The sequence below is a fragment of the Gorilla gorilla genome, chromosome 8, assembly GCF_029281585.2.
Source record: "Gorilla gorilla gorilla isolate KB3781 chromosome 8, NHGRI_mGorGor1-v2.1_pri, whole genome shotgun sequence".
In the NCBI taxonomy this organism is placed as follows: domain Eukaryota; kingdom Metazoa; phylum Chordata; class Mammalia; order Primates; family Hominidae; genus Gorilla; species Gorilla gorilla.
Genome location: NC_073232.2, coordinates 114271785 through 114297839, shown reverse-complemented (window position 1 = coordinate 114297839; position 26055 = coordinate 114271785). Strand labels below are relative to the sequence as shown.

Genomic DNA, 26055 nt, shown 5'->3' with positions numbered 1-26055 from the left:
ATCAGAATTTTTCTTCCTGCTGTTTGACACTATCTTTTTAAAATAACAGCCTTATAATTCATATAGCATAAATCCACCCTTTTAGATTGTACAATCTGACCAGGCGCCATGGCTCATGCCTGTAATCCTAGCGCTTTGGGAGGCCAAGGCAGGCGGATTGCTTGAGCTAAGGAGTTTGAGACCAGCGTGGGCAACATGGCAAAACCTCGTCTTCACAAAAAATACAAAAATTAGCTGCGTATGGTGGCACGTGCCTGTAAGTCCCAGCTAGTTGGGGGAGGCTGAAGTGGTAGGACTTGCTTGAACCTGGGAGGTGGAGGTTGCAGTGAGCCAAGATCATGCCACTGCACTCCAGGCTGGGCAACAGAGCAAGACCCTGTCTCAAAAAGAAGAAAATAAATAAAGTGTACAATCCAGTGGATTTTAGTATATTCATAGAATTATACAATTATCATCACTATTAATTTCAGAACATTTTCATCACCCTAGAAAGAAAACTTGTACCCATTAGCAGTCATTCCCCAGTTCTCCACTCTTCTTAACCCTTGGCAAGCATTAATCTGCTTTATGTCTCTATGGGTTTAGCTGTTCTGGACACCTCATATAAATGGAATCATATCATATGTAGCCTTTTGAGTCTGGCAGTTACTTCACATAATGTTTTTGTGGTTCCTCCATATTATAGGATGTATCAGTATTTCATTCCTTTTTATTGCCTAATAATATTCCTTTGGCTGGAGATACTCACTATATTTTGTTTAGCCATTCCTCAGTTGATAGATATTTGGGTCCTTTCAACATTTTGGCTATTAGGAATAATGCTGCTATGAACGTTCATGTATAAGTTTCTGTATGGATGTATGCTCTTATTTATTTATTTATTTGTTCATGAGATGAGGTCTTGCTATGTTGACCCAGCTGGTCTTGAACTCCTGGCCTCAGGTGATCCTCCTGCCTCAGCCTTCCAAAGTGCTGAGATTATAAGCATGACCCACTGCACTCAGACCACACATATGTTTTAAATTCTCTTGGGCATATACCTAGGTGTAGAATTGCTGGGTCACATGGTAACTCTATATTTGACATTTTAGGAACTACCAAACCATTTTTCCATAGTGGCTGTTCCATTTTATAATTCCACTAGCAATGTATGAGGGTTCAAGTTTCTGCACATTATGTCAACAGTTGTTTTTGTCTGTCTTTTCTTTATTTTTTTTTTTGAGAAATGTCTTTCATATCCTTTGTCCGTTTCTAGATGGGGGTGTCTTTTTTTGTTGAGTTATAAGAGTTCTTTTCGTATTCTGAATATGTCCCTTATCAGATATATGATTTGCAGTGTTGGACACCATATTGAATGAATGTTATTTGAACTTTGAAGAACAGTCTTCTGTCACTCATTAAATTTAAAATAAATCTGTATACCAGAGAATCTTTATAATGATTAGGTTACCAAAAAAGTTATTAATATATAATTATGAATATACAAATATTTAATACTTAGAGTTATTTTTAAATTCTGGCCTTTTGCAGTTCATATATATGTCATGGTAAAATCCCAGATAGCTCCTCATTCTCATAGTTCTAACTACTGCTTGTATGTTGATGACTGCTAAGTGTCTGTCTTTAGCCTTAATGTCTCTTCATGATCTCAGAGTTGTATCCTCTGCAAGTACTTGCTGAGTGTACTCACTGACACATCCCATAAGTACTTCTTGCTTGATATATCCAGAATGGAGCTCACTGTTTCTCCTGCATCTCTTCTTCCTCATTCATTCTCTTTCAGAATGGGAGCAGCTGTCTTCACAGGCCCCACGCTGTGATGAGGGGACTTCTCATCTTTTATCTCCAGATGATCACCAAGTTCAGCTAATTTTACCTCAGTTCATATTCCTCATACTTGTCTTCTTCTGTTCCCACCATCTCTATTATGCTATCTCTCACCAGAACTATTACATGATGTCTTAATTCATTCTTTTTTTTTTTTTTTTTTTGAGACGGAATCTCACTCTGTCACCTAGGCTGGAGTCCAGTGGTGCAATCTCGGCTCACTGCAACCTCCCTGTCCTGGGTTCAAGCGATTCTCCTGCCTCAGCCACCTGAGTAGCTGGGATTACAGGCATGCGCCACCACACTCAGCTAATTTTTGTATTTGTAGTAGAGACAGGGTTTCACCCTGTTGGCCAGGCTGGTCTCGAACTCCTAACCTCAGGTGATCTGCCTGCCTTGGCCTCCCAAAGTACTGGGATTACAGGCGTGAGCCACTGCGCCCAGCCCATTCATTCTTTTGACAAATATTTGTTGGGCCCCTATATGCCAGGTACTGTGGTAGGCACTGAGGATACAAGAGGCAAATAAGACATGGCAACTGTCTCAGGAAATTGAAGTCCTCATTAGTCTCCATGCTTACAAGCTTACCATCTTTAAATCCGTCATCCACACTGACACCACAACTGTGTGGCATTAGTGTGTATATCTTACGCTAGTGTGTACATCTTTCCTGCTTAAAATCCTTCATTAGTCTCCTGTCACTAACAGGATAAAGACCAAACTCCCTAGTTAGACTTATAAAACTTTCAAAATCTGCACCATATTTACTTCCCCAGGCTTATATCTCACCACTGTGCCTCATTCTTTATACTCCCTTAAAAACAAACTACTTTTATTCCAACCCCACACCAGGGCCATTTCTTTCCTTATGTGTCTTTGATGATGCTAATACCTGTCTGGAATTCCTTTCCTCCCCAATTCCTATTGAATTTTCAAAATATAACTCACTCCTGAGGGGTCTTGGAATAGGTGACTTTAGAGCAAATTCCATTCCTCTGTGTATATTTCCATCATAGTAACCACTGAATTGAAACTGTTGGCTTGTTTTTCTCTCCCATTAGACTAAAAGCACCTTGAGAGCAAGGGTCATGGTCTGAGTTTTTTCATATATTCTTTTAAAGCACAATATTCAGCACAGAGTAGATGCTCACATATTTATTGAATTGAACTGAAGCAGCTTACCTTGGCCTTCCAGCATGCTTAAATCCTTATTCTCCATCTATTCTCCTTCCTCATTTAATGTAGAATATTTCTTTTCATCTTCCCTTTATTGTAGTATACAAGGGTTTCAGCTTTTGATTAGTTTGGGTTTGTCAGCTGGCTTTTAGTGCAGTGATAAATTCCAATTACATTGCCAAGCGGAGACCAGGATGGACACAAGTTAGCTTAGTTGGATAGTTTATATGGCTAGTGATAGCCTGTAATGATACTGTTTCTTTTTCATTTATTCAGTGTGCCTGAATCAAGTGTTATGCTTTCTTTACCAAATAATGAAACTTGCCAGGCATAGTGTTTCACACCTGCAGTGCCAACCCTTTGGGAGGCTGAGGATCACTTGAGCCCAGGAGTTCGAGACCACCCTGGGCAACATGGTGAGACCTTGTCTCTATAAAGAAAAAGAAAAAAAAAAAAAAAAAAACCTGGGTGTGGTGGCACACATCTGTGGTCCTAGCTATTCAGGAGGCTGAGGTGGGAGGATGACTTGATCCCAGCAGTTTGAGGTTGCAGTGTGCTATGAACATGCCCTGCTTTCCAGCCTGACTGACAGACAGAGTGAGACTCTGTCTCAAAAAAAAAGAAAAGAAAAGAAACTTATATACAATTATTTAACCATTAGGTTTCCCTTTTTTTATTTGCTTCCTTGTAATCTAAACGTTTGTATGGGGATGACAGACTGCAAACATTCATTAATTTGGTAGAACAGTGAATTCTTTACTCTCTTGTGCAACTGTTCTAAAGCATTTTTCTCAATATAGCTAGATTTTGAAGTCTTCCTATTTTTCTTTCTTAGCAACCCCAGCCTGAGAAAAAGGTCCTCCTTTTCTTTATTTATTCTTGTAAGTTCTGGGCCTAAGGAAAGGATATTGTTGCTTTATTGTGTGTTATTCACATTACCCTGTATAACATAACCCAGAGTTAGACAAAGGTGGGGTGTTATCTGGTATGGTTTAATGCTTATTGGTTCTCTTTCTCAGAACTTGATGGAGAGTTTGGATTCATTGCTTTGTGCAGAAGGTTCTGAAAGTCTGAAGAGTTTATGTCTGAAACTTCTCCTTTGCTTAGTGACCGTAAGTGACCTATGTTTGTCAAGGGTATTAATTGACAGGAGGGGCAATCCTGTTTGAATACTTGAGCCCAAAGATAGAAGGAAAAAGAGAAGAAATATTCTCAATGAGGGTATTACATCACTCCCTCGTGTCTGGATGTATAGGAAGTTAGCTGCATGGTCTTTTGCTTCCTCTTTGGAGCAATTACTGGCATTTTTAGTCTGCAGGCTATGTGATATTTTACTTTAGAAGTTTCACTTCAGGAGAACAAGTGTCTTCTGGGTTGTCAGACTTGTCCTCATCAGGTCTCATTTGGAAATAGTTTTTGTGATTCTGAGTAATTTTTTTTTTTTTTTTTGAGACAGAGTCTTGCTCCGTCGCCCAGGCTGGAGTGCAATGGCGTGATCTCGGCTCACTGCAACGTCTGCCTCCTGGGTTCAAACAATTCTCCTGCCTCAGCCTCCCAACTAGCTGGGATTACAGGCATGTGCCACCATGCCCAGATAATTTTTTTTTTTTGTATTTTTAGTAGAGATGGGGTTTCGCCATGTTGGCCAGCCTGATCTTGAACTCCTGACCTTAGGTGATCCACCCGCTTGAACTCCTGACCTTAGGTGATCCGCCTGCCTTGGCCTCCCAAAGTGCTGGGATTACAGGTGTGAGCCACCGCGCCCGGAGGATTCTGAGTATTTTTATTTGTTTTGGCTTTTATTTATTTATTTTTCAAGGTGGAGTCTTGCTCTGTCGCCTAGGCTGGAGAGTGCAATGGCATGATCCCGGCTCACTGCAACCTCCATCTCCCGGGTTTGAACAGTTCTCCTGCCTCAGCCTCCCGAGTAGCTGGGATTACAGGCATGTACAACCACGCCTGGCTAATTTTTGTATTTTTAGTAGAGATGGGGTTTCACCATGTTGGCCAGGATGGTCTTGAACTCCTGACCTCGTGATCCACCCACTTCAGCCTCCCTAAGTGCTGGGATTACAGGCGTGAGCCACTGCGCTCAGGTAGTTTTGATTTTATAACTGTAGGCTGCCTGTATTTCTAGTGGAAGGAGGGTGGGGTGTTGATTATTTACTTTAGGAGGGTCCCTTTCCCTGCCACCTCTTGAAGACTTCTGCATTCATAAACCTCTTCCTGTGCACTTGAGGAATGAAACCCAAGAAACTGTTAAGCGAATGCATGTGTGAGGATATGAGAGAAACAATGAGGAGTTCAAAGACTTAGGAAGTTTTAACTTGCTGATTTCCTACCCTTATGTTGTCTATTCAGACTCTCATGACTTAAGGGGCACTTGTGAAAGGTCAGCTAAGTTATCTAGTAGAAATATTTTAATATTTTTGTTTCTCTTAGATGTTAGGGGAGGAGATTACACAAGATATCAGAATACCTCAGAACAGACTTTAAAAAGCCTTTTATTACATTCAGGTGACAGATAACATCAGCCAGAACACTATTCTCGAGTATGTAATGATCAACAGCATATTTGAAGCAATTTTACAGGTAGGTCAATTCCCTTGTTACCTCCTCTCTTTGGGGTAAACCACCTCTTCAAATTTTCTCTGTGTTCTCAGGAACCAGGAGTTAGCAGTCTCATGCATTTTTGGTTCTTGTTACAGATACTTTCCCATCCCCCAAGTCGTAGGGAGCATGGGTATGATGCTGTCGTCCTCTTGGCTTTGCTGGTGAACTATAGAAAATATGAGGTAACTGGGCTCCTTAGTGGACAGTTGTTATCTGCCTATAATCTTCTTAAATGTGGCCCCTCCTAAAGGACTTTGCTTAATGTAGAAGACGTTCTTGGTAAATGGTATATTGATTAATTTTGATAATCCAGATTCTAAAAATCCTATATTAAATGCATGGGGCAGAGGATCTAGTTGTTTAAAGGAATCCTGTGATGCAACTTCTAATGAAGTGAGTAAGTATGCCCTAATGTAGTGATTCCCATACCCAGCTTATTAGAATCACCTAAGAACTTTTTTTTTTTTTTTTTTTGAGACGGAATTTCGCTCTTGTTGCCCAGGCTGGAGTGCAATGGCACAATCTTGGCTCACCGTAACCTCCGCCTCCCGGGTTCAAGCAATTCTCCTGCCTCAGCCTCCCAAGTAGTTGGGATTACAGGCATGCGGCATCATGCCCTGCTAATTTTGTATTTTTAGTAGAGATAGGTTTCTCCATGTTGGTCAGTCTGGTCTCAAACTCCCAACGTCAGGTGATCTGCCCACCTTGGCCTCCCAAAGTGCTGGGATTACAGGCGTGAGCCACCACACCTGGCCTAGAACTTTTTAAAAAGAAAAAATTTCGGCCGGGCACGGTGGCTCATGCCTGAATCCCAGCACTTTGGCAGGCCGAGGTGGGTGGATCACGAGGTCAGGAGATCGAGACCATCCTGGCTAACACGGTGAAACCCCGTCTTTACTAAAAATACAAAAAATTAGCTGGGTGTGGCAGTGTGCGCCTGTGGTCCCAGCTACTCGGGAGGCTGAGGCAGGAGAATGGCATGAACCCGGGAGGCGGAGTTTGCAGTGAGCCCAGATTGCACCACCGCACTCCAGCCTGGGCGACAGAGTGAGACTCCATCTCAGAAAAAAAGAAAAAAAGAAAAAATTCTGGATCTTATCCTGGACACAGTAAATCAGTCTTTTGGGGGTGGGGGAAACAGGAACCTGGGAATTTTTTTTTTTTTTTTTTTTTTTAAGACGGAGTCTTGCTCTGTCGCCCAGGCTGGAGTGCAGTGGTGCAATCTTGGCTCACTGCAAGCTCCGCCTCCTGGGTTCACGCCATTCTCTTGCCTCAGCCTCCCCAGTAGCTGGGACTACAGGTGCCCACCACCACGCCCGGCTAATTTTTTGTATTTTTTAGTTGTTTTTTTTTTAAGTTCCCCTATTGAGTATGATGATTAGCCCAGGATTGAGAACCACTGACCTAGTTCATCTGTTTAGAAAGATTTGATTTTTTTGTGGTCATGTGTCACTTAACAAGGATACATTCTGAGAAATGTGTCATTAGGCAGTTTTGTTGTCGTGAACATGAGAGAGTGTCTTTATACAAATTTAGATGGTATAGCCTACTACATACCTAGGCTGCATGATATAGCCTATTTCTCCTAGGCTGCAAACCTGGACAGTGTATGACTATATTGAATACTGTAGGCAATTATAACACAATAGTAATTATTTATGTATTTAAGCATATCTAGGCTGGGCATGGTGATTCACACCTGTAATCCTAGTGCTTTGGGAGGCTGAGGTGGGAGGATCGCTTGAGGCCAGGAATTTGAGACCAGTCTTACTCAAATAGTAAGACAGTCTCTACAAAAAAAAATTTAAAAATTAGCTGGTTGGCCGGGCGCGATGGCTTATGCCTGTAATCCCAGCACTTTGGGAGGCTGAGGTGGGTTGATCACGAGGTTGGGAGATCGAGACCATCCTGGCTAACACAGTGAAACCCTGTCTCTACTAAAAATACAAAAATTAGCCGGGCGTAGTGGCAGGCGCCTGTAGTCCCAGCTACTCGGGAGGCTGAAGCAGAAGAATGGTGTGAACCCAGGAGGTGGAGCTTGCAGTGAGCGGAGATTGCGCCACTGCACTCCAGCCTGGGTGACAGAGCAAGACTCCGTCTCAAAAAAAAAAAAAAAAAATTAGCTGGTTGTGGTGATATGCATCTGTAGTCTCAGCTACTTGAGAGGCTGAAGCAGGAGGATTGCTTGAGCCCGGGAGTTTGAGGCTACAGTGAGCCATGATTACACCACTGCACTCCAGTCTGGGTGACATAGTGAGACCCTGTCTTTTTAAAAAAAAAAAAATCTAAGGCTGGGGACGGTAGCTTACACCTGTAATCTCAGCACTTTGGGAGGCTAAGGCTAGTGGATTGCTTGAGCCCAGGAGTTCGAGACCAGCCTGGCCAACATGGCAAAACTCCATCTATATTTTTAAAAATACAAAAATTAGCCCAGCATGGTGGTACATGCCTGAAGTCTCAGCTGCTCAGGAGGCTGAGGTGGGAGGGAGGCTTGAGCCCAGGAGGTGGAGGTTAGAGTGAGCTGATGTCACGCCCCTGCACTCCAGCCTGGGTGACAAAGCCAGATCCTGTCTCAAAAACAAACGCACACACAAAACCTAAACCTAGAAAAGGTATGGTATAAAAGATATAAAATAGTTGTTGATCTTCATGAAACATGAAAAAAACTGTAAAAAAATCATACACCTGAACAGGGCACTTACTATGAATGGAGCTTGCAGGACTGGAAATTGCTCTGGGTGAGTCTGAGTGAGTGGTGAGTGAATGTGAAGGCCTAGGACATTACTGTATACTACTATAGACTTTTTTTTTTTTTTTTTTTTGAGACAGAGTCTTAGTCTGTTGCCCAGGCCGTAGTGCAGTGGTGCGATCTCACTGCAATCTCTGCCTCCCAGATTCAAGTGATTGTCCTGCCTTAGCCTCCTGAGTAGCTGGGATTACAGGCACCTGCCACAATACTCGGCTAATTTTTCTTTTTTTTTTTTTTTTTTTCTGAGATGGAGTCTCACTCTGTCGCCCAGGCTGGAGTGCAGTTGTGTGATCTCGGGTCACTGCAAGCTCCGCCTCCTGGGTTCACGCCATTCTCCTGCCTCAGCCTCCCAAGTAGCTGGGACTACAGGCGCCTGCCACCACGCCCGGCTAATTTTTTTGTATTTTTAGTAGAGACGGGGTTTCACCATGTTAGCTAGGATGGCCAGGATGGTCTCGATCTCCTGACCTCGTGATCCACCCGCCTCGGCCTCCCAAAGTGCTTGGATTATAGGTGTGAGCCACCACGCCCGGCCGTGCTCGGCTAATTTTTGTATTTTTAGTAGAGACAGGGTTTTACCATGTTGGCCAGGCTGGTCTTGAACTGACCTCAAGTGATCTGCCTGCCTTGGCCTCCCAAAGTTCTGGGATTACAGGTGTGAGCTACCGTGCCTGGCCAACTATCAACTTGATAAACATTGTATACTTAGGCTACCTTAAATTTATTAAATTTTTTCTTTCTTCAATAGTAAATTAACTTACTGTAACTGTTTTACTTTATAAACTTTAAACATTTTTTAAAGCTTTTTAACTCTTTTGTAATAACATTTAGCTTGAAACAAACACATTGTACTATATTTTGTGATGTTTGAGATGACATGTTTGACATGTTTGAGACCAGGCTGGTCTCAAACTCCTGACCTCACGTGATCCACCTGCCTCGGCCTCCTAAAGAATAAAAAGAATATATCTTTATTCTATAAGCTTTTTTTTTTTTTTTTTGAGACAGAGTCTCACTCTCTCTCCCAGGCTGGAGTGCAGTGGCGTGATCTCGGCTCACTGCAAGCTCTGCCTCCTGGGTTCATGCCATTCTCCTGCCTCAGCCTCTGGAGTAGCTGGGATTACAAGCGCCCGCCACCACGCCCGGCTAATTTTTTTGTATTTTTAGTAGAGACAGGGTTTCACCATGTTAGCCAGCATGGTCTCGATCTCCTGATCTTGTGATCCGCCCGCCTCGGCCTCCCAAAGTGCTGGGATTAGAGGCGTGAGCCACCGCGCCCGGCCCAGCTTTTTTTAGTTAAACAATTTTTAAAACTTTTTAGTTAAAAACTGAGACACACACACACAAATTAGCATAGGCCTATACAGGGTCCAGATGATCAATATCACTGTCTTTCACCTCCGCATTTGGAAGATCTTTTGGGAAATAATGCACATGAAGCTGTTACCTCCTATGATAATAATGTCTTCCTCTGGAATACCTGCTCAAGGACCCGCCTTCAGCTGTTTTACAGTTAACTTTTTTTTTTTAAATAAGTAGAAGGAGTACACTAGAAAATAACAATAAAAAATATAGTATAGGCTGGGTGTGGTGGCTTATGCCTGTAATCCCAGCACTTTGGGAGGCTGAGGTGGGTGGATCACATGAGGTCAGGAGTTTGAGACCAGCCTGGCCAACATGGCAAAACCCGATCTCTACTAAAAATACAAAAATTAGCTGGGCATGGTGGTGTGCACCTGTAATCCCAACTACTTGGGAGGCTGATGCACGAGAGTTGCTTGAACCCAGGAGGTGGAGGTTGCAGTGAGCTGAGATCGCACCACTACACTCCAGCCTGAGTGAAAGAGCAAAATTCCATCTCAAAAAAAAAAAGTATAGTATAGTAAATACATAAACCAGTAACATAGTCGTTTATTGTCATTATCAAGTAGTAGGTACTATACATGATTGTATGTGTTATACTTTTTTTTTTGAGACGGAGTCTCACTCTGTTGCTCAGGATGGAGTGCAATGGCATGATCTTGGCTCACTGCAACCTCTGTTTCCCGGGCTCTAATGATCCTCCTGCCTCAGCCTCCCGAGCAGCTGGGACCACAGGCATGCGCCACCATGCCCAGCTAATTTTTTTGTATTTTTGATAGAGATGGAGTTCACCATATTATTTAGGCTGGTCTCAAACTCCTGACCTCAAGTGATCTGCCCACTTCAGCCTCCCAAAGTGCTGGGATTACAGGAGTGAGCCACCGTGCCCGGCTGATAATTGTATGTGCTACACTTTTATATGACTGGCAGCACAGTAGGTTTCTTTACACCATTATCACCACAAATATGTGAGTAATGAATGCGTTGCACTATGTTATAATGGCTAAAGTGTCACTAGGTTATAGGGATTTTTCAGTTCCATTATAATCTCCTGGGACCACCATAGTATATGCAGTCCATTATGGACCAAAATGTCCTTATGCAGCACATCACTGTGTATCACATCTTCTTATGCAATCTGCTTATGTAAGTATCGCTGTTGGCCTAGAAACTCCTTCTGATTTTAATGAAAAATTGAAGACAGTGCCTTATTCATATGAGTTCTGGAGTTCTTTTTGCCCCTGAATTAATCAAGGTGCAGATTTATAGGTTTTTGAGATGAAGAGCAGAACCCAGAGATTTATACTTGGGTTGGCACATATATTTGATTCCCTTCAAAAGGCAGAATACACAGAAAAGGAAGGGGACCACTCAAGGAAGACCGGGGGCTTCACTGGAGATTGCTTTTGAGGAGTAGGAAGCATTTGGCACTGAGTCCTGGTAACTAGGAGTACATTACTGAACCCAAAAGTCAGGAGCTGCACTGAGGCAACCTGACTTTCTTCACTTAATAAATAGCAGTACTGTGAGAACTGGGCCAGCTGGAGAGAGAATTTTCTTTTTTGAGCTTCTGGATCTTCACCTAGTGATTTTTGATATGATTCCTAGTTAGGCTTTATTTGGCCGGGTTGAAAGTGATGGGTAACACAAAATCTGGAGCTTATTCTTATAAGAAGAGATATGGAAGAAGGGGAGGCCGTGAGAAAGGAATACTTAAAGAGGGACTAGAATATGCAGAGCAATGTGAATGTGTTATAAATTCCAGGATCTGATTGTTTTCATTGTCTTGGAGGAACTGATGAATGGTGGGTAGAGCTCCTAATAAATATGAAATTTATTCCCAACACCTATTTTACTGATGATCTGGAGGGGCTGGCATGGTAGCCATCTTGATCTCTGTCATGTGTAATAGCCTCTGGGGCCTCATTACAACAGCAAGAAAAATAGCTGTGGAAAAATGCTGAGGATAGTTAAAGAGAGGTGAGGGTTATATGTGATAGGAACACACTATCATCAGTAATGAATATTTTTGGAACATTCTACTGGATGCAGTCCACTCTGAGGCAATGGCTTGGCTTCACTGATTGTGATCTGAATCCTGGCTCAGCTCAGTAGGGCTCTCTGAAATGTCAGTCTGAAATATTGGACATGGCCAAGGAACTGGAGAGAATCATATTTCTGGAATGAAGTATGCATCTCTAGTCTTTCAGAAGCCCCCAGAAGAATTAATGTAGTGGGCAAGGGCGAGCTGATGGGCCTAATTTATCTGGGCTTTGCAGCTTTTGATATAAATCATTCACCAGAAACCATTAAGGAAGCCTGGTGATCATGGAGTAGGAAGGTTTTTGACAAGAATGTGAAGAATTCCAGATGAACACAGCAAAACCAAAGCTGGTGAAATTCTGTGCAAAGTAGCATGAGACAGTGTGCTGGGGAGAATAGCATTCTAGCCACCAGTACAATCAATCTCATGACCAATGGGGTAAGTTGTAACCTTTCCAGAAAGGTACCGAGGCACAGAGAGGTTGGGTACCCAACTAAGCACAGAGAAAGTGAAGAAGTTGTTGGACTTAAGCAATAGAAGTGATAGAAAAGATACCATGTAGTAAATGTGTAGTTCTTCCTCACTTCAAGTAATGTGTTCCATTTTAATCATTTCATCCAAAAAGACAAAAGAGCCCCCAAAAAAGTCTAGGGAAGAGCAATGGAAAACGTTAAGTGTACCTGCAATCAAATAAAGGCAGGACCCTGGTAGAGTGATACTGTGAAGACTCACAGATTTTGTAATTCTGTCTTGTGGATGAAAAGTAGATTTCCTCCAGTTTTAAAAAGTGACCAGTACAACAGTAGTATAGTTTAAATAATCGGCCTCTGGTAAAATAGAAATTTTCGCAACATAAGATCCTGGCTTTCTAGGCTGGCCAAGTCTCCTGAGATGAAGTGACTCAGATCCCAACTGTTTCCTAGAGCATGACATTTCTCAGAAATTAACACATTGTTTGTTATGTCTAATTAAGTTGTTCCTTTTCTCCCCACACTGCCCTTTTTCCTAAAGAGCTTTCCTTTGAATGTGATAATAATGTAAAAGAGGAAAACACGCAGCTACCTGTACCAATTATTAAGCCTTTAGCATGTACCAGGTATTGTGCTAAGGATTTGATGTGTCTTACTTCATTTAAGCCTTATAGCAACCCCAGGAGAAAAAATACAGGTTGACCATTTCTTATCTGAAAATCTGAAATTCAAAATGCTCCCAAATCTGAAACTTTTTGAATACCAACATGACACTCAAAGGAAATGCTCACTGGAGCATTTCAGATTTTTGGATTAGGGATGCTTAACAGGTAAGTGTAATGCACATATTCCAAAATGTTAAAAAAAAATCCAAAATCCTAAGTACTTCTATCCCAAATGTTTGTTTGATTGATTGATTGAGACAGGGTCTCACTCTGTTACCCAGGCTGGAGTGGAAGGACGTGATCACAGCTCACTGCAGCCTTGACCTCCTGGACTCAAGTGATCCTCACACTTCATCCTTCCGAGTAGCTGGGACTACAGGCATGTGCCACTATGCCTGGCTAACTTTTTAAATTTTTTGTAGAGATAGGGTTTTGCCATGTTGCCCAAGCTGGTCTTGAACTCCTGGGCTCAGGTGATCCTCCCACCTTGGCCTCCCAAAGTGTTAGGATTACAGGCATGAGCCACCGTGCCCAGCCCTAAAGCATTATAGATGAGATACTCAATCTATATCCTCATTTTACTGATGGGGAAATAGAAACTTAGCTTTATGTGCCTAATTCGTCACAATTAATAAGCAGAAGAACTAGAATGCAAACGTTTGCTTGGAAATCAGATGACCCCAATTAAAACCTAAAACAGGCTAGGTGCAGTGGCTCACGCCTGTATTCCCAGCACTTTGGGAGGCCGAGGCAGGCGGATCACCTGAGGTCAGGAGTTTGAGACCAGCCTGACCAACATGGAGAAACCCTGTCTCTACTAAAAATACAAAATTAGCTGGGCGTGGTGGCACATGCCTGTAATCCCAGCTACTCAGGAGGCTGAGGCAGGAGAATCGCTTGAACCTGGGAGGCAGAGGTTGCGGTGAGCTGAGATCATGCCATTGCACTCCAGCCTGGGCAACAAGAGCAAAACTCCGTCTCAAAAAAAAAAAAAAAATCCCAAAACCTTAAACAGTCTACTTTTGGGTGACTAGAACCTTCAAAAATTATGCCAAGAAATAGTGGTCTGCTCTTTCTAGTGTTACTCTCATCATGGCAGCATATCTAAGTCAGCTGATTTTGCTTGATTTTCTTTTCCAAGGACCCACTTGCATGGGAGCTTCCTTGAGGTCTGTAGAATCAGCAGAATTTGACTGTTGGTTATAGGAAGAAGTGTTGAGAGCCTTCCTTCTGTCAGATCAAGTAACAAATGGAGTGGGTTTTACCCCTTAAGTTGTGTTGCATTAAACCTTATAAACATTTGGGCTGTTAAGAAAGCAAAGCTGTCTCTTTCTCTGTTCCCAGTTGACATGCGAAAGATGCCCTCAGAAGCTTGGTTAAATAGGTCTGTGTGGGGAATGAGCCTTTCAGTTGGGTTTTCAAGTTTTTTAGTTATGAGTTTTTTTGGTAGCTGTAGAAACTGCCAGTCTGAGAACTATTGTTCCTTGCCTCTCTTGGATTAGAATTGGTGCCTGATTTATATGAAATTTTTCCTCACATCCCATAGGTGTAAGGAAAGGTCATTGGTTCTCATCCCCCTTGTAGGAGATGATCCAGTTGCTTTATGAGTTTAAATATATGACCATTTATGCTGCCCAACTGAGATTGGGTCTGGAAAAACCCAAGAACTCTTCCAGTGCTCTAAGTGATGGGACAATCATTAAATTCCAATGTCCTGACCAGATTGTTGTTTGGGTAATTACATCCTTTTTTTCAGTTCTCCCTGCAGTGTTATTTGGGTATCAGATCTTCATAAATGACCTCTCTGGCTGTTAAGCAGCTGCCACTTTCCACCCCAAGGTTGCTTTGCTTTACGGGTGGGTGAATCAGTCCTTGCATATAGTTTGTGAAATGGTTAGGGAGCCTTTGGGATGAAAATGTAAGTTAGCAACTTATAAATACGTGCCTTATGGCAAGAAGCTTTTATGTTCCCCAAAAGACAGTTATCTGTATGGACTTAGTAAATTATTGGTAGGGTAGGACAAAATGAGTGTTGTGGAGCATTCACTTACTTTTTAGATGCAAGTAAGAGGGAAAGATCGTAGAAGTGATTGACATAGGGCCTGCACTGATTTAGCCTAATGGTAGAACAGAACTGAGGTGTGTTTGTGTATTTGTGTGTACACTTGATGAATTCCCAGACACACTGAAAAATTAACTGGAAATGGGAGGAGTCAGCAGGCAATATGGATTGGGACTGTGTATCAGGAGCATCACTGTAGAGAGAGGGCCTTATGGAAGCATTTTTGTTAACACTTTAAAGATAGCTAACGGGCTTTCTTAACTAGGTCAGACTTACCTGGAGTCTCTTCTCTTATTTAACAGTCTGTGAATCCTTATATTGTGAAGCTGTCTATCGTGGATGATGAGGCCACACTCAATGTGAGTATCTGGATCCTTGTGTATTGTCTTACTTATTTGCATTCAATGGTATTACTTTCAGTGGAAAGTACATTTAGAACAGAGAGCAGAGAGCTATTCTGTCAATTTCATCCGGTTATGGAGAGGGGATTAATATTTCTTTTTAGTGCGTCAGTGCTACCGTTTTACTGTCTTCTGACTTATTATCATGGAAGGAAGATTTGAGGGGACATTTGCTTGCTAATCATGATGAAGTGGTTATGTTTCATGTTATAGTGTGCTGAAGTTGATTATCCTACGATGTCAATAAATTACACATTCAAGAATAAGAAAGCTTAGATGACTAAATGATGGGAGATTCCTTCTTTTAGAACTAGCCAGATAGTATTTATAGCCTGACTTGGTGAAACTGAAACAGGGGGATGATCTATATCTACTATATGTATCCTTGAAAGTTTGGGAAATAACATCTGATCTCTGAATATAGGGAGGAAGAAGATGACCAGGTGTCTTGCTTTATTCCCTTTCCATCGTACCCTATTCCTTCTTTCCAATTTCCTTTATGAAAAAAATGCACACGTGATTCATGCTGTGGCCTTAATTGATCTTTGTGTTATGCATCACAGGTTCTGGGGGAAAGTTGATAAGTCACTTTAACATTTATTGAATGCTACTTGCCTTTACATTCCTGTGGCTTTAAAGAAAGCGGCTTATCTATGTGCACCTTCATTTAGCATGGACTCATTGTCACCTTCCTGTGACTGTTTTGGAGACATTTGAGGGCTTTTTGTTTGAAGATTCTAACTGGATCTTCTCTTTCAAAGTGAAAGTGATCCCAGTGAAATTGTCAACAATCTGGGCTGGTCTGTTTCACCGCTTGATAATCCATTTTAATTGTACCTGGGAACATTAAGATAATTAGATACGAAAAGTCTTCCCAAAGAACTTCCTTTTGATGCTTTGACAGTGCCTCTCAGAATTTCTGTCCTTGTCGCCAACTTTCAGGCAGGACTTCTTGGGCTAATTAGTGTTCTTTCTGACCTTGTTCTAGCATCATCACCAACTCCCAAAGGCTACTGTCTTATTTCACCTGTGCTATCTTTTCCCTTCTAGGGAATGGGACTTGTAATTGCTCAGGCTTTATCTGAGTACAACAGGTAAGTCCACCTTGCCAGAATGGAAGGGGGTCTGATTTTCATTTGAATTGGTTGTTAGAGTTTTGTTAGAGTTCTTGGGTCAAATTCCCTTACCTAGTCTAAGAGTATTCAGATGTACAGCCCCTGGCAGATGTATTTGCTCTAGCTTTGCTTGATGGCCTTAGCAGGGATTGTTTTTAACACTAGGGGAAAAGTAGCCACCAGATTAGTGTCTCTTTAGGCAGTTAGGCACATTCCTTTGCAACTTTTGGTATTTTATTACAGAGCATTTTTAACTAGTCTTGCAGCCACAAGTGGGCACTTCCATTCAGTCCAGTGTATCATACAAGTATTTTCCATGTAAAAAAGGTTGTGGAGACTGCTTTTTTGTTATCTTAAAAAATATATAAAAGGAGAAAGTATATTAGGTAGCCCTAGTTTGACAGATGTTTCCTATTTATTGGGAATGAACCTCAACTTCCCAGAGTCCCTGTTTCTCCTGGGGGCTCCCTTCATTGATGCTTGCTTTCCCTTTTGCTGGAAGGATCTGACATTAGTGAATGGAAACCAGAAGTATCCCTAATTCTGGCAAGGGCCAGGCAGGATCTTTCATGCTCCTCTCTAGACTTTTCTCACACACAATTGGGTATCAGAACTTCAAATCTGTCCCATCTCTGCAGAGAGTTTAGTTTACTGATTTCCTTCCTCCTCCTTTAAAAAGAAACAAGATTTTCAGTGTTGTAGCCCTAAAGTAATTTTACTGTCACACTTTTCAAGTAATAGATTGTTTGAGAAGTAACTGGATCAGCTATATGTTAGGGCACTTTTGTAGCCTGCTTTCTAAGTCTAAGTCTCTCCCAAAGTAGCCAGGCATTTTGGTACACACTACCTCAAGAGCAGACAGGTGACTCTTAGCTTGCAGGGATTGTCATGATGCTTGATTGTCATAATGCTTTAGTTTTCTGGAGTCAGAGAATTTTAAGAGTGCTCTGCCCTGATTACCCCAAATGTCAAGGACAAAGACATAATTGATAAACAATCCTAAAGTTGAATTTAGTTCTTTTTGTTTAGGCAGTATAAAGACAAGGAAGAAGAACACCAAAGTGGTTTTTTCTCTGCTTTAACAAATATGGTAAGTCCTGCTTTTTTTTTTTCTCCTGAAAAAAAACAGAAACAGTGTGGTCTGCAGGGGTGGACAAATCGGGCTCCGAAGTTCAGATATTTGAAGTGATGGCATGATGACAAGAGAGAGGCTGCTCAGAGCAGATTTTCTTGGGGAGTGTATTTCCTTTAGTGAGTTTCTTTCTTTTTTTTTTGAATCCCCACTTTTGATGTACCTTTAGTGAGATTCAAAACCAAGTGAGATGGGGAAAGGAGAGCTTTGGTTTCTCTGGTACTTAGTTTTTCCACATTAATTAATTAATTAATTAATTTTTTAAAGGCTAAAGAAAAGGTACACATTAAGCCAGAATTTGCTTCCTAAAGAGTTGGCTCCATTTAGGCACTGACCTTGTGGAACACGGTATAGTAGGGTTTGGATCTGAGTGCTCTCCTGAATGCTCCTTTGCTGTCTGCCATGGCTGTTTGATCCTCATAGCTGGTCCTAGGGTTGAGCGATCGTGCAGTAGATCTGTGCCACTCTTCTAATAGCTTAGGGTTTGGGCTTAGAGGTCTGAATTTTAGGGAAGTTATTGGTCCAGCTGGCAAGACTCCAGGGCAAGGTTTCTTGGCATTTGGTACCAGATAATCTGGGACTGATTTTGAAGAGATGAATCTAGGAGATTCTAGAATCTAGGCAGATTCAGAAAGTCTGTCTTCTGGGCATTATTATCCAAGTATTCAGCTCTAGGGCAAGACAATTTTTTGGTTAGTTGCAAGAAGTAGTTGCCCCCTCTCCTCCTCCACTTCTGCAATTCTTTTTCCCCCACTGCTTACGAATTGTTCCTTCTGCCTTCTCAGCCTGTTCTCAGGAAGGGGCCTGATAAACTCTTTAACTCCAAAATGTAAATGAGTGAAGTCTCTCAGGGGCTAGAGAAGTATGAGTTTTGTACTGGTGTTTGATTAAATGAATTAGATACAATTATACTGCTCCCAGATATCTCTGCCTTTCAGTCAAGTTTTCAGAAAGTTTTGTACCAAACACATGAAGCTCTAGGAGCATAGGTTTGTGTATAGTTTCAAGCATAATTAAGGAGGTGGAAGAGGTATTTTTTAGTGAGGGTAGGCATCTTAGTGCTTCTGATATCATACACATTAGAGGCAGCCTACTCCATTTACTTATTCACTTGCTCTGACTAGGACACAAACTAAAGATTTTGTTATCTGAAAAATGGAGAGTGGATCTCATATAGACAGCTTTGGTCTGAAACCTGAATATTGTTCCCAAAGATAGCTTTATGTTGGTTGAAGTCAGCCTGCTTCCTGTGAAGTTTTTCCTAAGTTAGTTTCTGACTTCAAATAAGCAACTTCTAGGAAAGATACAGAGTGATGAAGATGTGTAGGTTAACTGTCAGAGGGACTAAACTTACACACTGAAAAGGAGAGTTGGACAAAAGTACTAGGCTTTTTCTTTAAAGCGAGGTGATTTAGTAGGCAAGATGATTTACTAGGCAAGATGATTTAGTAGGATTCTCATTTCATTTATTTCATTATTTCATTTATTACTTATGAGTCTTTTAAGATTTTCAAAGTGGGCTGGTTTTGGTGTGTGTGACTTATGGCCCAGAGTTCCAAGTTCTCCCCAGGTGGAAGCAGCTTGTTTTCTTCACTGATAAAAGGCTTCCTAGGCATAAAGCTCCTCTCATATCCTCCTGCTATAAGTTTGCAATTCCCCCTTTCTTCCACAGGTGGGCAGCATGTTCATAGCAGATGCCCATGAGAAAATCTCAGTACAGTAAGTGCCTGACATTCTTGTGCAGTGACTTGGACTTTAGTGTGGGCTGTCCTGCTGGATATGAGAGTGTGCAGTGTTACCTCTTGCTAATCTTTTACAGAATCATACTTTTTTGGTGATTTTCAAATGTTTCATGGGTTTTGAACATTAATGGACCCTTAGAAATTTCTGCTTTTCATACGTATTGAGCGACAATAAGCTGAACAACTGTTGCCAGACTATCTCTGCAATGAAACAAAAGAGGGATGGGTGTCTGAGCCAGTTGAGGACTTAACTGGGTTGAGGTGGAAAAACAGAGGGAAGATAATGAAGTAGATGAGAACTGGTCCTAAGGAATTAAAGTGAAGGCCCTGACTCCTGCCTATACACTTTTGCATACGCCCAAATGGCAAGTAAAGGGGAACTTCAGAAATGCAAAGGAATTGATAATGAGGCGCTGGGGTGCAATCCAATCTTATCTTCATGGTTATACTGTTTTAACTCCCCCCACTATAAAAACCGCTCCAATTTGTTCTCTTTTTCTTTAGAACCAATGAGGCCATTCTTCTGGCACTTTATGAAGCTGTTCATTTAAATCGCAACTTCATCACAGTATTAGCTCAGGTTGGTCACATTAAAAATCCCAGTGTTTTTTTCTCTCCAAATTTCATACCGATTAATTCCATTGAAAAGCCTATCTGGCTGTACTTGTTTAAACCCTGCTTTGCATTGGTAAGTGGTAGTAACAAGGAGTTGAATCAGTTGCCTTTGTTTCCTGCTGTCCTCAAATATGTATGTTTCCATTGGTGCTGAAATGGGTCTAATAACGTGCAAAGTTAGTTTTTTTGGCCAATTTATTGATCCTGTTAACCCAAATGAATTGTCATGACTTCATTTTGCTTACTAGAAATCCCTGGTATTATCCGCTATGTGGATTTTTATATTGGGCTTTCTGCTTTCCACACCACTGTGGAATTACAACTGGAGATAAAATAGGCCAAGCCACTCATCTTATTATCTCACCAATTTCCAGAGGAAAAAAGTAAAAAATATCCTGGCCAGGTTAAGGTTAGCTGTTAACAGATAACGTGGTTTACATACATTGAAAGGAAGTCATAGAATACTGAGCGCTGGGCCCTGCGCTGTGGCTCATGCCTGTAATCCTAGCACTTTGGGAGGCTGAGGTGGGCGGATCACAAGGTCAGGAGATCAAGACCATCCTGGCTAACACGGTGAAACCCTGTCTCTACTAAAAATAAAAATAAAAATAAAAATAAAAAAAAAATAGCTGGGCGTGGTGGCGGATGCCTGTAGTCCCAGCTACTTGGGAGGCTGAGGCAGGAGAATGATGTGAACCCGGGAGGCGGAGCTTGCAGTGAGCCGAAGTCGCGCCATTGCACTCCAGCCTGGGTGACAGAGCGAGACTCTGTCTCAAAAACAAAACAAAACAAAACAAAACATAACAAAATAAAACAAAATAAAAAAACAAACAAAAATACCCCCAGAATACTGAGCGATGGGTCACATGCCTGAGGGATAGCCACAGTAATTGGCATAGAAGAGGACTAAAGTAGACCAAGAACTCAAGAGCTGTCCATGAAAGCCATTTTAAAAAATTGATAAAGTGTTTTTATCTTAAAGCCAGACTGTTTAAAATATGTATGTAGGGTTATTTTAAGGGAAAGTTTGCTTATGCTTTTTCTCAAAGGGTAGATGTATATGGAATCTATTGATTTGAATTTTAACACAAAAATAAGGTCATGCTTAAAAAGCATCATGCTGGTTTGAGATCTGCTTCATAGAACACTTAAGAGTTTTCATGACTGATAATATAGAGACTTTAGTTATTATTTTCACTCGTTTCTTATCTGCTCTCCAAATCCTATAACTGATTTTAAAGGAAGAGGTGAGGAAGGTAAAGTGCTGGTAAAGCTGTTAGGGAAGAAAAGGGAAGTTAAAAACAGCTGTCACTCAGCTTAATTCTCAAGAGCTGATGTGGGAGGGATGGCTAAGAAAGGTTAGGGACAGAAGAGTCATCTGTTTTGGTCCCTACTGGGTGTCTCACTATGTCTTTGCCTCTCAATGAAGGCACACACACTTTTGTTTGTTGTGGAACAGGAAGGCCGCCATCTGAATAGCTCTTTTGCTTTTTTTTTTTTTTTTTTTGGAGATGGAGTCTCTCTCTGTCACCCAGGCTGGAGTGCAGTGGCACGATCTCTGCTCACTGCAAGCTCTGCCTCCCGGGTTCACGCCATTCTCCTGCCTCAGCCTCCCGAGTAGCTGGGACTACAGGTGCCTGCCACCACACCTGGCTAATTTTTTTTTTAATTTTTATTTTTAGTAGAGACAGAGTTTCACCGTGTTAGCCAGGATGGTCTTGATCTCCTGACCTCGTGGTCCACCTGCCTCGGCCTCCCAAAAGTGCTGGGATTACTGGTGTGAGCCACCGCACCCGGCTGAATAGCTCTTTTTATAGTACCTGGTATCCCCTTGACTCATCTACATCTGCTAGTCAATTATGTGGTTATCAGAACAGCCTATCGATGTGTTTTAGGTTGATCTGATGAGATCCCAGGTCCGGATGGGATTGCAAATGTTCTCTGCCCTCTTGTAGAATAATCCTATATATTTGTTGACCCCAGTTTTTTTTTTTTTTTTTAAATGTCTGTGGTGCCACAGAAAAACTTATGTAATGGGAACCTAGTTGCTTAAGATAAGTTAGCACACAGAGCTTATTAGAGATTAGCAAGCATCAGTCGTAATCAAGTACTCATGAGAACGAAATACAGAAGTAGTCCCTTCTCAGCTTTTTTTTTCTTTTTTTTGTTTTTGTTTTTTTTTTTTTGAGATAGAGTCTTGCTCTGTCACCAGGCTGGAGTGCAGTGGCGTAATATCACCTCACTGCAACCTCCACCTCCTGGGTTCAAGTGATTCTCCTGCCTCAGCCTTCCGAGTAGTTGGGACTGCAGGCATGCACCACCAGGCCCGGCTAATTTTTTGTATTTTAGTAGAGACGGGGTTTCACCCTGTTGGCCAGGATGGTCTCGATCTCCTGACCTTGTGATCTGCCCAGGCCTCCCAAAGTGCTGGGATTATGGGTGTGATCCACTGTGCCCAGCCTCAGTGAGCTTTCTAATTATGAGACTAGGGGCACAATGGCATGCATCTGTAGTCCTACGTACTCAGGAGGCTGAGGCAGGAGAGTGCTTGAGCCTAGGATTTCGAGACCAGCTTGGACAACATAGCAAGATGCTGTCTCAAAAAAAAAAATTATAAGGTCCAGAATACCAGTCCTTATTGGTATTAGGCACTTGATACTCAGGGAGAACTGGATTTTCTGTTTTCTTACACATCTGTGTATCTTTTTCAGAGCCATCCAGAAATGGGCTTGGTGACGAGCCCTGTCAGTCCTGCTCCTACAACACCAGTCACACCACTTGGGACCACACCGCCTTCCTCTGATGGTGAGCCCACCACCACTTTGTTTTTCTTGGTTAATATGATCTTAGACCTCTCAGAGTGAGCATAGCTGTGTTCAACAAAGAACCTACGTAGTTGTTAATTTTTCCCACTAAATTTGTCTGTAGTACTATCCTTCAGGCCTCCTAAATTTCCAAAGAAAACTTTGGAAAAAGACAGTCCAGTGATTTTCTCTGTAAAAGAAGCTTACATAACTCTAGCTTTTCCTCCTCAGGGAGTAGTTGTAGAGGCATGGAGTGCTAGACCTGCAAGGTCAGTAATGCCTGTCCTGCCACACTCTCAGAGTCCTTGTGAGGCTCAGATGAGATATTTTGTGAAAAATGTCACCTTGTGATTATAAAGCACTGAAATCAATGTAAAATAGTAATGTTATCTGATGTTACCATTTGATCAATGAGGGAATTAAGGCCAGAGAAATGAAGCAGTTTGCCTAAGATTAGTGAGAGTAGAGACTGAGAACCCAAACATGTAAGCAGGATCTTGTCTATTTTGTTTACTACTATATGCCTAGCATTGTGCCCAGCATGGTAGTTGCTTAATAAATATTTGTTGAATAAATGAATGAGAATGTGAACCTGGCACTCACTCACTGTTATGTGTCTATCAGCCACTCCCAGTTGGAAAGGACAGGCTTTGAGTGTATTATAATTGGGAGTTTGGTGGATATGTAAGATTTATCTCCCTCAAGACAACAACGGTGAAAATTTCCTGTTCATAAATCTTATGGCTGGAACCTAAGAAAAAGGCAACAGAAAAGAAATTATGAATTTTTGCCAAAAATTTTGAGGTCTATTATAGGCTGAGTGTGTTTGGTGGAATATTGTAACCTAAAAACAATCTATGTTAATATTTGATGTTGTAGCTCAAAGATTGACCTTGTTTTGGTAAAGAAGTACAGACAATCCAACTTTGATACTTTCTTTTTGCCTCCCCACTGTTTGTACGTGAAATGACCTTCTTTATTCTTTCTCTCCTTTAAGTTTTCATATACCACCCGTGGCAGTAACATTTCCAGGCAGTATAAACAGTACAGAACTATGACAGGGAGGCGCCATTGTTAGTCATATGTATGGTAGCAAATTGGATCTGTTTAGAATTGAAAGCCAAATCCCAAAATATCTTTTTTTTTTTTTTTTTTTTGAGACAGAGTCTCGCTGTCATTTAGGCTAGAGTGTGGTAGTGTGATCTCGGCTCACTGCAACCTCTGCCTCCCAGATTCAGGCGATTCTTATGCCTGAGCCTTCTGAGTAGCTGAGATTACAGGCATGTACCACAATGCCCGGCTAATTTTTGTATGTTTATTTTTATTTATTTATTTGTTTTTGAGACGGAGTCTCGCACTGTCGCCCAGGCTGGAGTGCAGGGGTGCGATCTCAGCTCACCGCAACCTTCACCTCCCAGGTTCAAGTGATTCTCCTGCCTCAGCCTCCCTGGGACTACAGGTGTGTGCCACCATGCCCGGCTAATTTATTGTATTTTTAGTAGAGATGGGGTTTCACAGCGTTAGCCAGGATGATCTCGATCTCCTGACCTCGTGATCCGCCTGCCTTGGCCTCTCAAAGTGCTGGGATTACAGGCGTGAGCCACCACGCCTGGCCAATTTTTGTATTTTTAGTAGAGATGGGGTTTCACCATATTGGCCAGGCTGGTCTCAAACTCCTGACCTCAGGTGATCCGCCTGCCTCGGACTCCCAAAGTGCTGGGATTACACCCATGAGCCACCATGCCCAGCCCCAAAATATCTTACTGAGAAGGAGCAAGTAGTAAGGATTGCCTACTTGTCTCTGTTTATTCAGGCCACAGAATAACCCAATGGAAATACAGTACTTTCTCTTTAAGAATGAAGCCTGCCCGGTTACCATGGATATCAAAAGCCATATATATATATATATATATATAAAAATATATAAATATATATAAATATATAAAAATATATAAATATATATAAATATATAAATATATATAAATATATATATAAATATATATATAAATATATATAAATATATAAAAATATATATAAAAATATATATATAAATATATATATAAATATATATATAAATATATATATAAATATATATATAAATATATATATAAATATATATATAAATATATATATAAATATATATATAAATATATATATAAATATATATATAAATATATATATAAATATATATATAAATATATATATATGAGTTCCATGTGATGTTGGGGTTTGGATGCTTCAGAGAACTGCCTTTCAAACTGTTCATTGTGAACACTTCCACCCGCACACTTGATTATGCAATGGTAGGATTTGTGCTTACTTACCTACAACCAGTGAGCTTTTATTTTTTCTAGTGGGAAGATCAAGTCAGCCCACTTTCAAATGACTGTCTCCCTTGACAAAAGCTGCTGGGAAGAATTATGAAGCCAAAGATCAAGGAATGACTCTTCCTTAGGAAGAAGATTTTAATTTGTGAGGGATTTTATTCTGTCTCTGTTCTATTTGTTCTTTTCCCTGTCTCCTAACTCATTTCCTTCTGTAGGGTTCCTAAGTATTACAACCTTGTTTTTAATTTTTAGATTTTAATTATAGTGGTGTTCAGTAGCCCACTTATATTTAAAGGTATGTCACCAGAGCCATATTTTTAAAAGCCGGCAGTTTAGCTATAACATTTGTTCTCAGCTCAGACTTGACATTTGACAACTCAGCCTTGGCATGAGAGGACTTTCTGGTAAACTAAAAATACATATACTTCTATATTTCTACATATTATATAAGATAGTTTTCCAGTTATTGCTGTGTATGAGCAGGAAAAAAGCCCCACTTAACCAGTTAGGTGCCTCCTTGTATTGGACAAAGGGATGATTACGGGTTCTGAGCTTCAAAACAGGCTGTGGTTTGAAATGACAGTCTTGGGTCATTAACCCATAACATGAATTAAAACCTTTTAGTATTTCAACATAAAAATATATTTGTCTTATATTAGCTCTTGGAGGCCTAACTGGGAAAATAGCCAGGGGTTGGGCATGCTGATTTCTTTTCATAAGGCTTTTTGTTGTGCTTGCTGTTTATTATGGGTTCATAAAATGCAAATGTTTCTCACTGTTAATAAACGTTCTCTGCATATGTCATAATAACTCCAGAGGGATCTGTTATGGTTATGAATACATATTATGAGTAATATCCCAAAGTCAACTGAGTCTTCATGGCTGAAAATGTAGCAGAAAGCCATAGATTCTCTAGCTTTTTTGGGCCATTATAAGACTCCTTTTAACTTA

At 41.2% G+C, this 26055-nt stretch overlaps 1 protein-coding gene across 9 annotated transcripts in view; it reads left to right on the top strand.

The window, feature by feature from the left end:
• ARMH3 (armadillo like helical domain containing 3) overlaps positions 1-26055 on the top strand; it is a 211171-nt gene that overhangs the window by 26983 nt on the left and 158133 nt on the right. For 8 of the 9 annotated variants that reach the window (XR_008668997.2, XM_019035495.3, XM_004049989.5 and 5 more), the window contains exons 6-14: positions 4023-4115; positions 5521-5595; positions 5712-5798; positions 15271-15327; positions 16420-16463; positions 17514-17574; positions 19289-19335; positions 19863-19938; positions 22685-22778. Coding sequence is in view for 8 of the 9 variants with exons in the window: in XM_019035495.3 (XP_018891040.2) it covers positions 4023-4115; positions 5521-5595; positions 5712-5798; positions 15271-15327; positions 16420-16463; positions 17514-17574; positions 19289-19335; positions 19863-19938; positions 22685-22778 (634 nt within the window). In the remaining variant the exon portion in view is untranslated. Of the gene's footprint in view, positions 1-1976; positions 3420-4022; positions 4116-5520; positions 5596-5711; positions 5799-15270; positions 15328-16419; positions 16464-17513; positions 17575-19288; positions 19336-19862; positions 19939-22684; positions 22779-26055 lie in introns of those variants that run through there. The other variant, XM_063710438.1, reaches the window with a different exon arrangement.